This window comes from Cupressus sempervirens, chromosome 5, assembly GCF_028749045.1.
Source record: "Cupressus sempervirens isolate cs-2001-9-10 chromosome 5, ASM2874904v1, whole genome shotgun sequence".
NCBI lineage: Eukaryota > Viridiplantae > Streptophyta > Pinopsida > Cupressales > Cupressaceae > Cupressus > Cupressus sempervirens.
The window spans coordinates 854,941,478-854,957,252 of record NC_143122.1 but is presented as its reverse complement, the minus strand read 5'-3'; the positions used below and the strand labels follow the sequence as shown (position 1 = coordinate 854,957,252).

At 36.5% G+C, this 15,775-nt stretch overlaps 1 protein-coding gene across 2 annotated transcripts; it reads left to right on the top strand.

Annotated features, from left to right (window-relative positions):
• Nucleotides 1–8,044: 8,044 nt before the first annotated feature.
• Nucleotides 8,045–15,397, top strand: LOC149558601 (lipase-like PAD4). 2 transcript variants are annotated; one of them, XM_089832762.1, is made up of 4 exons: nt 8,045–8,443; nt 8,769–9,099; nt 12,811–13,551; nt 14,449–15,397. In XM_089832762.1, the coding sequence occupies exons 1-4, from the start codon at nt 8,412–8,414 to the stop codon at nt 15,250–15,252; spliced, it is 1,908 nt and encodes a 635-aa protein (XP_089688888.1). In that variant the 5' UTR covers nt 8,045–8,411; the 3' UTR covers nt 15,253–15,397. The 2 variants fall into 2 exon arrangements, with proteins under 2 accessions (XP_089688888.1, XP_089688889.1); XM_089832763.1 differs by having other exon boundaries at nt 8,260–8,443; nt 12,811–13,545.
• The last annotated feature ends 378 nt before the right edge of the window (nt 15,398–15,775 follow it).

Genomic DNA, 15,775 nt, shown 5'->3' with positions numbered 1-15,775 from the left:
TCATCAAACTTTTTTTGATAAGTACAAAATCACCCTAGCAAACCCCAAGCCATTAGTGACAAAAGCAAGGGGGAAATATCTACATGACACATAAGAGAAATGGGAAATATAAAAGATGATAGAAATCAGAGACAACATTATCAGATGGAACAACATCAGAGATTATAGACATGTATATATATTGTATAGAAGATATTAAGTTGTTTTTTGAGGACCGAGTTACTATCTCAGGGGGAGTATTATTTTTTCATGGAATTCTAAGTCATGACAAAGTTTTTTTGCCACTAATGTAAAGGGGGAGATTTTCGATCTCTAAGCCTAAGTTTCCTGTTAGTGTCTACAAATTAGTCATTTCCAAGGCAGCATTGGATGGTCATCACTACAACCAATTAATCCAAAAAAGGTTGAGCCACGAAGGACATGCATATTTGTCATCACGTGTTGAGCAAGTGAAAGGTTTTTGAGCACCCCAGTTGAGACAGAGCAAGCATATAAGCTAAGTAACATAGTTGAGACCGAGCAAGTAGAAGTAACACAAAATATGTTGAGTGAGTAGAAGCTAAGTAACAACATGAATGTTAGTTATGATCAAGGGTCATAACATTCAAGTGTCGAGTAAACTTGTATTGCCATATAAGTTTGTAATTGCACAAATACTTATGTAAATCTTTGTAGCCGATTTCTACACAACAATTAAAGATTGTAGAGACAATTAAGGAAGAGATTACATGTTTTGTCAGATGACATTAATCCCTAGACAAGTAGATTAACCACTTAGAAAATTAGAATGAAAAACAAAAAAGGGATGAAATATGGATCATTGATCCTAATCTAGAACTTTCTATGATTATTTATTTAAGAAGGGTTCCTACCTTAGGACGATCATAATGATTAGTCTATACGAGAGAATGGAAGAGATTTGAAGGAGTGAACAAGTTAAGTATAAAGCGAAGGGATGCTAAGTTCGAAAGGAGTTCAAAGAGGGCAACTAGAGCAATGAAGGACACAATAGAGATGTTAGATAAGTAGGTCAGATTGAGATTTTGAAGAGAGGAGATCCATAATAAGCTTTCAGAGAAACCAAAGGATCAAGTACTGAATCAGTTTCAACAGATTGAGTCAAGGCAAATCTCTTAACAAAGTGGTTCTAATAGACCCATTTCAAATCTCTTGACAAATTCTTTACTTTATTGTAAGTGTAAAATCCTTTAACAGGGTAAAACCTAACAGTCTTAAACACTCTTACAAGGGCAAACCTCTCACAGGGTAGATCATTTGATATGATCAAAATTGTAACCCTAACGGGTTAACTTTATTGTTGCAACAATGAAGATTTGTGGGTTTCATCCCCACTATAGTTTTACCTTCATATTGAAGTATTTATGGTTAACCAAAATCATTGTGTTATTGTTGATGATTTTTATGGATATCATGCTTAGATCGAATTCACTTTAGTATTACATGTTTATGTTTATATGGTATAAGATCTAAGATATGAGATGGATTAGGTGTGAATTGTTTTATCAATGAATAGTATCATAGATCTTGATTCACCCCTCCCTCTCAATATCTTGTTTCCCATTAAGATTTCTCTCTCTCTCTCTCTATCTCTCTCTCTCTCTCTCTCTTTCTCTCTCTCTCTCCACACACACACACACACACACACACACAAGATAATAATGTATGATTATTAATCAATTGTATTATATTATTATTGTATATTTGAAATGTCCCCTTTTCTGATTTTGTATGATATTTCCAACCTTTAATCAGATCTTTAAGATCAAACAACTGCTATCACAAAGATCCACCCAATTTCTCAAGAAACCCCAAATCGGGTATGCCGAAAATAGTGCCAAAAAGCTTCACAGCTTCACCTGTTATTAATAAATCTGAAAGTGGAAATTTTTACAGAAAGTTCAGCAGCATAACAGCCTACAAAATGACGTTTCCAGATCTATATAGCCTTTACACAACAGCTCACAAATGTAGGACAAAAACTATGCTCATCGGGCTCCCAAAATTAACACAAAATGCCCGAAAACACCACAAAAACACTAATAAACTATCTCAGAAGTTTAATCATGTCCCAATACATATATTCAGCTCTATTTTAACAGCTTAAAGTTTGAAATACAACAACAACCAAAACTGATATGAAATGCTCAACTGAAAACACCAAACTCATGCAAAAAACACACCAAAAAAACCCACAAATCTACACTGTTCAGCACAAAGGCAAACTCTGTATGAGCATGCACATGGAATGGCTTCAAACTCCCGTCCTTAGCCTTCCTGGAAACCTGCAAACTCCCGTTCTTGGGTCTCCTTCTCCACAGGTTTGGCAGCCTCTGAAGAATAACAAAGAATGAGCGAAAATCAAGTCTGGAATCCCCCCCCAAAATGCCTCCAAACCTCTTTAAAAAGGGCATAACTGTAACTCACGTCCAAGAGAGGTTAATGAAACATATTTTAATAATAATTATCATTTATTAGTCCAACGGTTTCCAAAGATTAACTCCCTTTTTCCGAAACTTCACTTTCTTGGGTCTGCCTGTCTTAGCAAAGATTATTATTTTTTTAATTATTTGAAAAGGGGACATGACAAGTCCTCCCCTCCCAAACATTGCTTGTCCTCAAGCAATGGCTGAACAATAAACCAATCAATCCTCCTGGATCCCAAATGTAGTCATGAACTATACTACTACCAATTAACACAGACTCCTGCAAGATCCTCTGCAATATGACCAAGAGGAATCCATAAGCAAACTGGCAATTATAGCTCAACCAAACTCCAAAATCACCATTACCACAGTCAAAAACCCATGAGACACAAACTCTTAGAATATCAAAACCCAAGTAAAGTGGACTACCAGCATAGTAAATACCATCAATGCATTCCACTGGCCTATATGGAATGTACAATCCAACTCTGCAACAATGGTGAATGCTCTCAAATGAAACTATACCAAGTATGGAGAATCCACACACTGTACAACTCCTGCAGTCAACACAACTCTGTAGATCATTGGCCACTGTCTCATAACCATAACTCCCATGCACCCCTGATGATGAAAAGCCATCACAAGATAAACAACAAAAAATGGAACCCGAACCAAATTTTCCATGAACAAGTGATACAACCCACTGTGACTGATCACTAGCTAAGTCAGGAGATGTCATAGCCAAAGGAGTAGAATCAATAACAACACTTGCTGAAGCATCACTCCAAAACTCCTGCTCTAAGTCATGTATTATCAAGCTATCAACTACAGAACCTGTCGCCATGTCGTGCCCATCACAACTCTCATCTCGAGGCATCAAACTATTCCATAACTGATGATAAGCACTAGGAACCAAAGTACATCTCTGTATCATAATCTCATCAACATGGTCATCAAAGGTAAATTGATGAGTGTACCTCACAGTGTAATGCCGATAGAATGCGCCAATCTCAGTCAGTGGCTCAGACTGTAATCTAGATGAGACTAATTGCAATTGATCATCAACCATGTTGGAACTGACTACTACCTCCAAAGATATCACCAAGGGAGTAGTATTACTAGCAGGAACCATGCCAACTGTCGACTCACCAACATCACACATGACCTTTGATACATCTCTAGTCTTTGTGCCTTCAGTACTAGAGGCCACCACCCTGTCAGGCATACAATAATCTGCTACAATACCCAACTCAACTAAACCTGACTCTAGTGGGAATGAACCTGATATGCCAATGTTAGTATCAAGGATGGATGCATCCCCATCTCCACTGTCTCTGACAATCTCAGCCATGGACATCCTCGAATCACCAAACACCATAGCTTGTGACTGTATAGAATCAGATAAAGACTGTAGTCGCTCTAACTCCATGGTCACCTTAGCCAAATGAAACTGTGACTCCTTGAAAGCCAACTGTGTACTCTCAAGAATCTCAGAAGTCACCTCAAGCTGCTCAGTAAGCTCACTCACCTCATCTTCCTTGGCCAACAATGCATCATATGCTGTACTACTCCACTCCATAAGATAATCTCTGTCAGCTACCAACTGCATATAATTCTGTCTCAAAATCCGAATAGCCTCCCATAAAGAGTGGATCTCTGTCAAGGAAAGATAACTTCCTTCCTGCTCATCACTAGTAGGAGAACCCCATCCATAAACTGCTAATAACTGACGAGCAGCATCAAAATGTTGGCAAGTGATAGCGATGTCTCGATCACTAACTCTCAACTGATTAGACACATGATGGCATTGGCTTGACTGTCTCCTACAAACCTCCTTTGATGCACTGTCTAAAGGAGTATCCTCAAAGTTACTAGTCTCTAGAGTATTACCATCCATGTCCTGTGAATCAACTCTAAAGCTCATATCAACATACAGAGTATCAAAAACTGTAGCACTGCTGTCCAACTCCTCTGTACCCAAAGAAACTAAGTCTTCAAAATTTCCCGCTACATCCTCCTAGATGTCATCAATGCCAATATGATCCTAGGACTCATCTGTACACACTGCCAAATATGAAAGATCATCAACACATTCCAGTAAGTATGGTCGACTAGATATATGAACAAAGCCCAACACCGGTGTATAAAAACTAATACCAACATCAGACAAGATACTGGCACAAGAAAAGACAACACCGTGTAATCTGCTAATCAAATCCATGATAGCACCCAAACAAACACTGCTACCAAAAAGTGTTAAAGATCTCCAGTCAACTGAATCCCAAACACCAATATAACAATCTCGAGTCCATATTTGTAAACTAGAATCAACTGGTAACTCAAGCAAACTCCTCAACTGAGTAATATGACCAATACCAACTAACTCCACATACCTGTCATGATGAGGTAATGAAGTCACAATACTATCTTCACTCACCTTCAGCTGGCGGGATAAATCATGTGAAGTACTACCTGCCTCAACCTCATGTGATGAAGCATCTAACTGCGCCTGGTACTCTTTCTCAGCAAAGTCATGAATGCTCAATGTCTGCTCATCTCTACCAGGTATCTCACCATCCTGCACAACAATATCCTCATAATCATCATCTGAACCCACTACACTGTAGTCACTGCTTGTTGTAACTATACCATCCTGAATACCTGTGGCATCACCCTTTGACAACCTGTAAACAATTGTCTCAATTTGAGTATCAAGTTGACTGTTACTATCAATCTGTGTAATATCCTTTCCCACCACCTCCTGTGGCAAAGTAGAATCTGAGACCTCTACCTGGCTATCGGCTAGTTTCTCAAACTCCTCATGCAACTTCTTGGGAATTGTGTCATCTGTCCTGTGAGAAAATATGCCAAATAGAAATCCAGTCAACTTATCCACCTTAGCTGGGTCAGATAACATGTCATTCATTATACGGTGGTGCTCAACCAACTGTTCAGACATGTCATGGCTTATTTTCATAAGTTTATCTCGAATGTCTAAATAACCATCCTTTCTACTATTTTGACTCTGGTTATCAATTGTCCAAGATCGTGTCCTCTGAGACTCTGTACTATACCTGTCCATTCTGGATAAAGTAGAGTGTAACCCCAATAGGATATAACTTCTTCAAACACCAAGAACTAACATGTAAATGATTAGAAGTAGCATGCAACCATAGATTTGGACAGGCAACTGATTAGAAGCAACATGCAACCACCAAATTATGACATGCAAGATCTGGGTAGTTGTCAAAACTGACATGCAAGATCTGGGTAGTTGTCAAAACTGACATGCAAACTTCTACAACCACCAAATTCACCAAGAACTAACATGCAAATGATTAGAAGTAGCATGCAACCATAGATTTTGACATGCAACTGATTAGAAGCAACATGCAACCACCAAATTATGACATGCAAGATCTGGGTAGTTGACAAAACTGACATGCAAGATCTGGGTAGTTGTCAAAACTGACATGCAAGATCTGGGTAGTTGTCAAAACTGACATGCAAACTTCTACAACCACCAAATTCACCAAGAACTAACATGCAAATGATTAGAAGTAGCATGCAACCATAGATTTTGACATGCAACTGATTAGAAGCAACATGCAACCACCAAATTATGACATGCAAGATCTGGGTAGTTGACAAAACTGACATGCAAGATCTGGGTAGTTGTCAAAACTGAAATGCAAACTTCTGCAACTTCTACAAACCCTCAGGCTGGCAAGATCATGGCTCTGATACCACTGAAATGTCCCCTTTTCTGATTTTGTATGATATTTCCAACCTTTAATCAGATCTTTAAGATCAAACAACTGCTATCACAAAGATCCACCCAATTTCTCAAGAAACCCCAAATCGGGTATGCCGAAAATAGTGCCAAAAAGCTTCACAGCTTCACCTGTTATTAATAAATCTGAAAGTGGAAATTTTTACAGAAAGTTCAGCAGCATAACAGCCTACAAAATGACGTTTCCAGATCTATATAGCCTTTACACAACAGCTCACAAATGTAAGACAAAAACTATGCTCATCGGGCTCCCGAAATTAACACAAAATGCCCGAAAACACCACAAAAACACTAATAAACTATCTCAAAAGTTTAATCACGTCCCAATACATATATTCAGCTCTATTTTAACAGCTTAAAGTCTGAAATACAACAGCAACCAAAACTGATATGAAATGCTCAACTGAAAACACCAAACTCATGCAAAAAACACACCAAAAAAACCCACAAATCTACACTGTTCAGCACAAAGGCAAACTCTGTATGAGCATGCACATGGAATGGCTTCAAACTCCTGTCCTTAGCCTTCCTGAAAACTTGCAAACTCCCGTTCTTGGGTCTCCCTGGAAACTTGCAAACTCCCGTTCTTGGGTCTCCTTCTCCACAGGTTTGGCAGCCTCTGAAGAATAACAAAGAATGAGTGAAAATCAAGTCTGGAATCCTCCCCCAAAATGCCTCCAAACCTCTTTAAAAAGGGCATAACTGTAACTCACGTCCAAGAGAGGTTAATGAAACATATTTTAATAATAATTATCATTTATTAGTCCAACGGTTTCCAAAGATTAACTCCCTTTTTCCGAAACTTCACTTTCTTGGGCCTGCCTGTCTTAGCAAAGATTATTATTTTTTTAATTATTTGAAAAGGGGACATGACAATATTTACTTAAGGTTTAATATTTTCAACCATTTATAATCATTGGGTTCAATTCTAAGAAGGGTCACGACACAATCGTTGATTAACAAGATGAAAATCTACTTTCTCAAACTTGAACAATTCATGTGTAGGCTTTGAGAATGTGATGTTCTATATATACCTTTTCTAGATACATCTTCCTAGATGATAATGAAGTGAGTCCAAATTAATTGTCTTAATATCTTTATACACAAAGTCTTTTAAACACTATTTATGTTAAAGATAATACAATTTGTTAGTGCCTTTTTACACTTATACTTACAACTATTATTGGGTGAAGAGGATTTTCTTGAAAACTTTTTTTTTTTTGAGTATTCATACTTTGGGTTTATACTTTGCTTGCTTTAATCATTTTCAATTTAGGAGGAAGAATTGGCAATGTGGTGATCATTACATGATTGTTTGGATTTTATTTTTAATATAAATTTAAAAATACATAGTATTAATTTTATTGTTTAATATTTAGAGGACAATTTGTTGATATCTATTAAATGAGAGCATTTCTAACTATCTTCATTTAAATTTTTGGTGATCTCATTGATTACATTTATGAATATTTTAAAATAGATTGCATGGCTAAAGTTTCTAGTCCTTGACAAAGTGCATAGTTTGTAGAGACATCTCGAGCATTCAATTAATAATGATTATTGTTTTTATATTGTAAATCTATTTTATGCATCACGTGGTGAGCTTAGCAATTTATATTTTTGATGTAGGTCTTTTAATATTGGGTTGCTAGTACATATATATATTTTAAGCGGATAATACAAGGAAACTAGATGTAGGTCTTTTAATATATTTATATGTACTGCTAGTACATATATATTTTAAGTCTACTGCTAGTACATATATATTTTAAGCGGATATAAGTTGTGCACCGCGTTATGGCTGACAATGCGTACGACGTCCACACCTTCTCTCCTTTTCCCTTGTTGCGCGGAAAGCTCTCTTATGCAGACTTTTCTTTGCTCCCTATTTATCCTTAGATCCTGTTTCTTCCTAAACCCCTCTTTTCCAATTCTTTTGTACTTTTCTTTGTTCCTTGTTTACACTCACTACATTTCAAACCCTTTTCTCTTATAAAGTCCCCGTGAGAGTTTGAAACGATCAAAGCAAAATTTGGAAGAGATTTTGTATTTTTGATATATTGAGAGCATAGCATAGTCTCATAGAGACTAAAAATCATCCAAAAACAGACTGGCTCATATCTTGTTTGATATCTTAGAATATAAACATTTCCTTCCATTCCAAACAAAAAGACATGGATGAATACTTGCAGCCTACTGGTCCACAGTAAGTATGAGTTTGTCTTTCTTCATTTTCCGTTGCAATTTTAGCATAGTTTTTTGTAATTTGCTTCTGTTGGTTAGAATGGGATCAGTGTACCTATTAAAGGATTTATCTTCTAACGCATGCCAAATACTATCATGATGCAATTTTTGGTTGAATGTTCAGATGAACTAAACAAATCTAAAATTTCTTTCTGAGCAATCTAATTGGGTTTAAGCAGAAAAAGTATTGATTCCCTGAGAATGTCAACTTTCCTTTGGGAATTCGTAGGAAAGAAGTTATTGTTGAAGTACCCAGTTGGTGTTCATTGGTAGAATGTTTGCTACAGGTTCTCTGCTGGTCAAGAACAGGCAAATTTTCTTTGTTCTTGTGAAATCCTTGAACGAGCTTTGGAGGAGACAAGTATTGTTTCTATGAATGATGCCAATACTTATTTTAGTCGGAATGAGTATAATGGGGTAGAATTTGTGGCATTCCCATCATTTTATACAGGAGATATCAGTGTCCTGGATAGCCCATATGGAGAATGTGATATCAAGAATCAGAATGACAAATTCTCTGACCGTCTCAGGGGTGATGATGATCAACCGGCCCTTGTTCACAAAGGAATTCTCAACATATTTCTCCATATTCTACAAAATTCAGACTTGGAAAACCAGGTATGAAAATTCATTTCTCTTTATTACATTCTAAATCTAGATCTCGTAATCACATGCTCTTTTTTCTATCCAATGCAAAAATTTATCAGTGCTGATGTTTTGGATAATGATAATTGGCATTTAGTTTAGTTATTGGATAGATTCTAAGTTTGAATAGATCTTTTAATTTATTTATTTTTAAAATAAATTCTTAGGGATTGAAATAGAGTAGTGGATTGCTTGGTCAAATGAACACCAGAATAATGCAGGGTTGGAGTATATCGGACAAGAGATATTTGTCTTAGGATATATCTTATATGTTAGGGCGATTAGTTGTGTAAGATAGGAACATGCAACTGTTTTTTCTTTGTTGAACTTTGGTCTGTCTTCCTTTGTAGCTCTCTTTTGTGTTTAATGAATTTTTATCCTTCTGTGTTAAGTATATGCCTTCTGTATTGAATTTTTCATAGATCGGTCAGAACTTGGTCTAAGATCTTTCATTTCTCATTGAATTTTTCTCTCTGTGTTATTAACCCTCTTAAGATTAGCCCATTTTTAGAATAAGTGGTCTATTTCTCATAATAAGTCACTGTATGGAATGCCCAAGGTTCCTAATCTGACGTGGCCTTGAAGTAATGTTGAATATTTCTTAAACAAACTAATAATTAAATTTTAGATCTTTCGTTTGCTACTGAAATGCTCTACCAGTAAACTATTGATCTCTTTGAACTAAAGCATCATTAATTCAAATATCTCATTTCAAATATTGTACCTTAAAGTATTAAACCCTCTTATCCTTAAAATGTTTTCCTCATTTATAACTTGCTCTGCTTAGCTATGATATTATTTATTGTATCCTCTTACTTAAAAATCCCAGATTATGTTGTCAAATGATCTAAAGATGTGTGCTAAATTATGTTTAGATTAACCCTTAACCTGAAAGTTCTTTTGAACTAATCTGTAAGTAGACAATTCGCTAGAAATATTGACCTTGAGCGGGAGGTTTCTGTAGTCAACCGTTCAAGATTTAAATTACATCTCGGTGTACAAGTTTAAATTACATATGATCAAGGCTTGAAATCTGCCCAATCAAACGATCTACCAATAAAACACTAGGTGTACGTTGTTGAGTCTAGATATTGATAAAATTTCATGGATTAACTAGGAAAAGACCTGTCATTTCTTATCAGGGTGTTCTACAACTAAATTATCAGTTATTTTTGTGACTGGTCCATTTTTTATTCAGGAATGTGATGCAGAGCAATCTAGGGCTTTCCAATCTTCTTTGACAAACTTGTCAAATGCAGAAAATGTTGTATTGTTGTACAATGTGCCTTAATGCCGCCAATGGCTCCAATGGCCCAAACCATGCACCCAACCTTCCCAATGACCCACAAATGCTTTAAGGGCTTCTACTAATCCAATCTAACCAATGGAATCTTCCAAAGTTTCAAGTGTCTAATGTTGTCCTATAGACCTTGTAAAAATTTAGGCCTCCAGTGACTGTTTTTCCCACCTTTCTCAGAACTTTCCGAAACGACTCTCAGAACACATTACATATTTGAGTACCCATTGGACATACTTTAACATACCAACTGTTCAACATATGTTTTTGTGGACCATTTTGTCATACTGACCTACTGTCACTGTTTTTAGGCATGAATTACCCCACTTTTACAAAGCAACCCTATGAAAGACTTATCCCCTGACTTTGGCTCTTTCGACAGAGTTGTAATATGATCCCGATTAGAATAAAATGGAATCAATTCGACTCTTCTGGCTTCCCACATACAAAAGGCCCAAATTTCCCTAAACAAACCCTTAAAAACTAGGGCCTGCTCAATGTACGCCTTCCAGACCCAATCTCAACCAAAAAAGAGTGATTTCACCATCCCTCCAACATATACTAATGGATTCACCTACAAAAAGATGGCTTTGTTAAGGCAGATTGCCCACTGCAATAACCTACCTTTTAATTTGGTGTTCCTTCTACCAAACACTCGTGGTGATCACTAAAGTTTCAAGAGTTTCTCAGAAATTCTGGGTTAGCCACATATTATGCATGTTATATCATGATCATTCCATGAGAAACAGGTACCTACATTCATGGAATGATCATTGCACCTTAAAAGAACTCAAAACTGTCAATGAAATGCAAATCAGTTAAGCTCTGTCAGCAACAGTTTAAGAAAACAATGCCAATGTTACCTCAGATCATTTACAGGGCTTAAAAGGTGTCTGATCCTTATGTCCAAACCATCTAAATGTCAATTTCAATCAATATACTTATTCAATCATGCATATATACAAATGAAATCGCAAAAATAGTTGTTTATTCAATAACAGTCCATAAAAATGATATTGCCACCATACTACTCTGCCTCCCCATGCCTTGACCAGGCTATATAGGATGCATCTCAACTGATTTAACTGGTCCAAGTTAGTTTCAAATGGTTATAAGTCCATTTAGACCCTTGAACTTAGTTTGCCTCCTAATTGGCACTAGCCGCTAGGATACAAATATTTGAATTTTAAACTCTCTTTTCATTGCTTTCTATGTATTCTAACCTATCAAACTTTGGATCTTATTTCTCTTAGCATTGACTTAACTCATCTAGGACCTTACTAACCTACTCTTAGCCCCTTTAGGCACTACTGGCCCTAATTACAATTATTGGGTTCTAAGGTCTTTATCAGGACCTTTAGGACTTCAAATCATTACATTGAATTTATCATCCATAATAGCCATTATTGGCTTTAAAATGTCATAGTTCAATCTAGGGGCTCCTCCATGGTCTTCCTCATTCCTTGTATCCACTTTGGTCCTTGTTACTTGGTTAGGTGCTCCTGCTGCAGAATGACTCATCTCCTCAAACTTCATTTTTATCTATATTCACTGATATGGTGGTCAGGGCTCCTAACTTGACCTGAATCTGCTGATCTGAACTTTGGTAAGTTCATCAGGAAATACAGGTATTTTCAGGTGTGGGAGATTGTATTAGTATTGGTATGACTGATTTGGAAAAAAAATGAAGATGGAATATTTGGAGATGGTTTTAATATAACTTAAATATTTTTACAAAATATAGAATTTTGAAAACTAGAATAGTAAATAGCAAAGACAATTTTTCTTTATAAATGAACTAAGAGTTGAACATATATCGTTCCATTTTCTACTCGAAATGCCCTATTACTGAAGTACCAATCCTTCTATAGGACAATAACTGACTCATGTTTGATTCAGCTGTAGCTTATCTTCCAACACTCCCCTTTGATTCACATTATAGGTGCTCAGGGTTCTTATCTTGATCTGAATCTGGTGCTTTGAATTTTGATACCCTTTTAAACATAGGATGACCTATTTGCTGTTTTAGATGCTCTGCTACTAAGCTACTGACCTCTCTATAACTGATCCATTCTCAATTCAAGATGACTTATCTTCTAACTGAATAGTAAACAGAACATTGGAAAAGTACACTGAACTACACAATATTCTCTGTAGTCTTATGGCCATCTATGTTAATTTATGCAGTTACCTTTCCCTGTTAGTTCTCAATATCTATTATACTAAATTTAATCTTTACAAATGTTGAGTTTTCAAAACATAACAAGTTATTTAAAATTTACCGGTCAAAAATTCCTGCTTGTTAAGAATCAACCTTTATTTCACTGAGTAGACTTTCAAAGTTCTAAGATTCAAATATAAGCTGTTTAATTTGTTTGTTTCATCAGATGGAGAATTTGTCAAAACAGAAAAAGGAACAACCCATTATATTTGTGGGTCAGTCTATAGGAGGTGCAGTTGCAACCCTGGCTACAATCTGCTTTCTGGATAGGAGGCTGCGAAACATCTATCCTTTATGCATTACATTTGGCTCTCCTTTGGTGGGAAATGCCGCTCTTAGAGAATCAATTGGTTACCAAGATTGGTCTGCAAGATTTTGTCACTTGGTTTCAAAGCATGATGTTGTTCCTTGCATGCTGCTTGCCCCATTTGAATCAATTGCACTGCATTTGATTTCAATTTTTCCTCAGAGAGGTAGTTTAATGGGTAATGATTCTGTTCATTTATCCCATCCTTCTACTCTTGAGGCTTGCAGGAAACTCCTTGAGAATCTCAAGTGCCTTGGAGATTCTAGCCCGTATAAACCTTTTGGTATTTATATGTTCTGTTCAAGCTACGGAGCAGCTTGTGTTGAAGACAGTCAAGCTGCCTTGGAGATGCTAAATCTAACTTCACAAAGCACAAATGAATATGGTATTGCAGAACAAAATAATATTCCCGGTGCATTGATTTCAGAGCACAAAAGTTATGGTGATAAGTTGAAAAATATTATTGAAACTGGACACGCAACAAGAACTTCAAACATCTTCTCAGAACCCTCCATGGGGACAGGAATGGCATTGCAATTAGAATCCTCCCTTGAGATGGGGATAGCATTGCAATTAGAAGCCATGGGCTTTCAGGTTTTGGTAATCTCTCTATGTTCTTTTATAAATTAATCGCTCACCCATCTCTTAGTTTTCAAATCATATATACAATACAGAGAAATTTTATTTTACTTTACATTTATTGAAGTATTCTTTTTGAGTTGCCTGACCCTCACATTTCGTCAGAGATTAACCTAGTCCAGGTATGTTCTTGCACTGTCTCAATCTTGTACAACTTTAAAAAGGCATTCACTGAAGTGGGTCAAATTAGAAGGCGAATTCCAGGTGCATGCCCTAATTGGGAAGTTATTGGATCTTCTGTAGACCAGGGATTCCAGGGGAGGGGAGCTAAGAGGGGAGGATGGGGGATTGATTTCATGTTAATTGAAACATGATATTAAAACACCGAGATTTTGAATTTTGATTGGATATATTTTACACTCTGGGAGTGTGGTCTTGTATCTGTTTTCCAAGCTGAGTCCATTTGAGGCATAGGGGTTGTGAACTGTGATACAGTGAAAGCAAACAGATTTCCACAATCCATGAATATTGTATTAATTTCTGGGGAAGATTGTGTGAGAGTTTTTCATCAACGTTTCGGATCATACTGTATGATCCATCATCAGGATGCCACTGAGTCACTGAGAGCAAAAACTGGAATGCAGATCTAAGAGAGGGGATAAAAAGAGTGACTCAGTGGCATCCTGATGATGGATCATACAGTATGATCCGAAACGTTGATGAAAACTCTCACACAATCTTCCCCAGAAATTAATGTGATACAGTGTTCAACCAATTTGAAATTTTGAGAGTCTAGTCTTCAAAAGATTTGATTTCTAGATACGGTAGCTTCTTTGGAAGCTCTGTTTAATAATTTTATCTCAATGTGGTTTATTACTGTATTTTGAAATTGAAACTGACGACTTTACCATTAAACAGACTAAATCGGCATTTGATGCCCTGAAAAAAGCGGCAGATGTTAAAAACAAGCATGACATGGAAATTGAGGACCTGAATTCAGAGTTGAGCGAGAACCAGGGTAGAATGGCAGAGCTGGAATGGTACATTAAAAAAATCCATAAAGGCGACAACCGTGGTTCCTACGATGTTTTCAAAGTCCTGGGCGAATTCAAAGATTTTGACGCGAATCGGAAAAGGCTGTTTCTACAAGATTTCTGGGATAAAATTGTTGATATGGTGAAGAATCATGAATTGCCCAGTGACTTCCGATTCCAAAACAAATGGATCAATGCTGGCACAGCATACAGAAGACTTGTGGAGCCTCTGGACATTGCAGACCACTATCATCTGCACAGCAACAGGGGACGCTATCTCTCAATTGAAAACAGGCCCTTACGTCATAGGGTTTTGGAAAAATGGCTGGATGATAAAAACCGAACTCGCATCGAAAGAGGTAAAGCGGGAAAGAAGCCCCGCACAAAGTTTGCATCTTTAACTGAGAATTCTTGTTTTTGGGCTCGAGTAGAAGAAGCTGCTAAAGACTTGACAAATCTTCAGCAAGAGCAGGAGCAGCGCAAAACTATCAATGCCCATCTCAAGAAAACCCTCAAAGATTTTGAAGTTCATGTGTCGAAGATGATCGAGGAGAAAAGTATTTCAATGGAGGTGTTCTTTGACAAGAGCGGCTTCATGACATGGTGGAAAAAATACAGTGAGTTTCAACTGCAATACGTAGAGGAGTGGGCATCAAGCTCGCCTTTGCTCAAATCCATGGAAAAATAGAAATTGAGAGCCCAGAGGATATAGGTTTTTCAAAAAGTTTTGTCGTTTGTTAGAACTTTATTTCCAATGGCCTTTTTGCCGGATTGAATAGTCGTGTTCCTTCAATTTGAAGTTCGGAAGGCAGTCTTTCCGATGAGTTTTATAATTTGTTTGAAGTTTTTATTTCCATGGCCTTTGCGCTGCTTGAAAAGTATTATTTCTTTTCAATCCTGAGACTTCTGTATGGTATTTTTTTTAAGAGTTGTTCATATCTATTATTAGTTCCTAATGGAATCACCAAGTTTCATATTAGTTCTATAATCTAAAAAATTTATTGATATACTAATGTTTGCAAAAGGTTTATTAATTTGCATATTTTTTAAAAATTGAAAAATACAATTTTTTTAAAAATTTATTTATTGAAGAAAGCTGAAAGAATTACAATAAATAGTTATAGTTATGAAACTGTAGGACAAAACATGCTGAACCAACATAACTTTAACCAGCCACAAAGCTTAGAACAGCGACTCATTGAGACAAATAA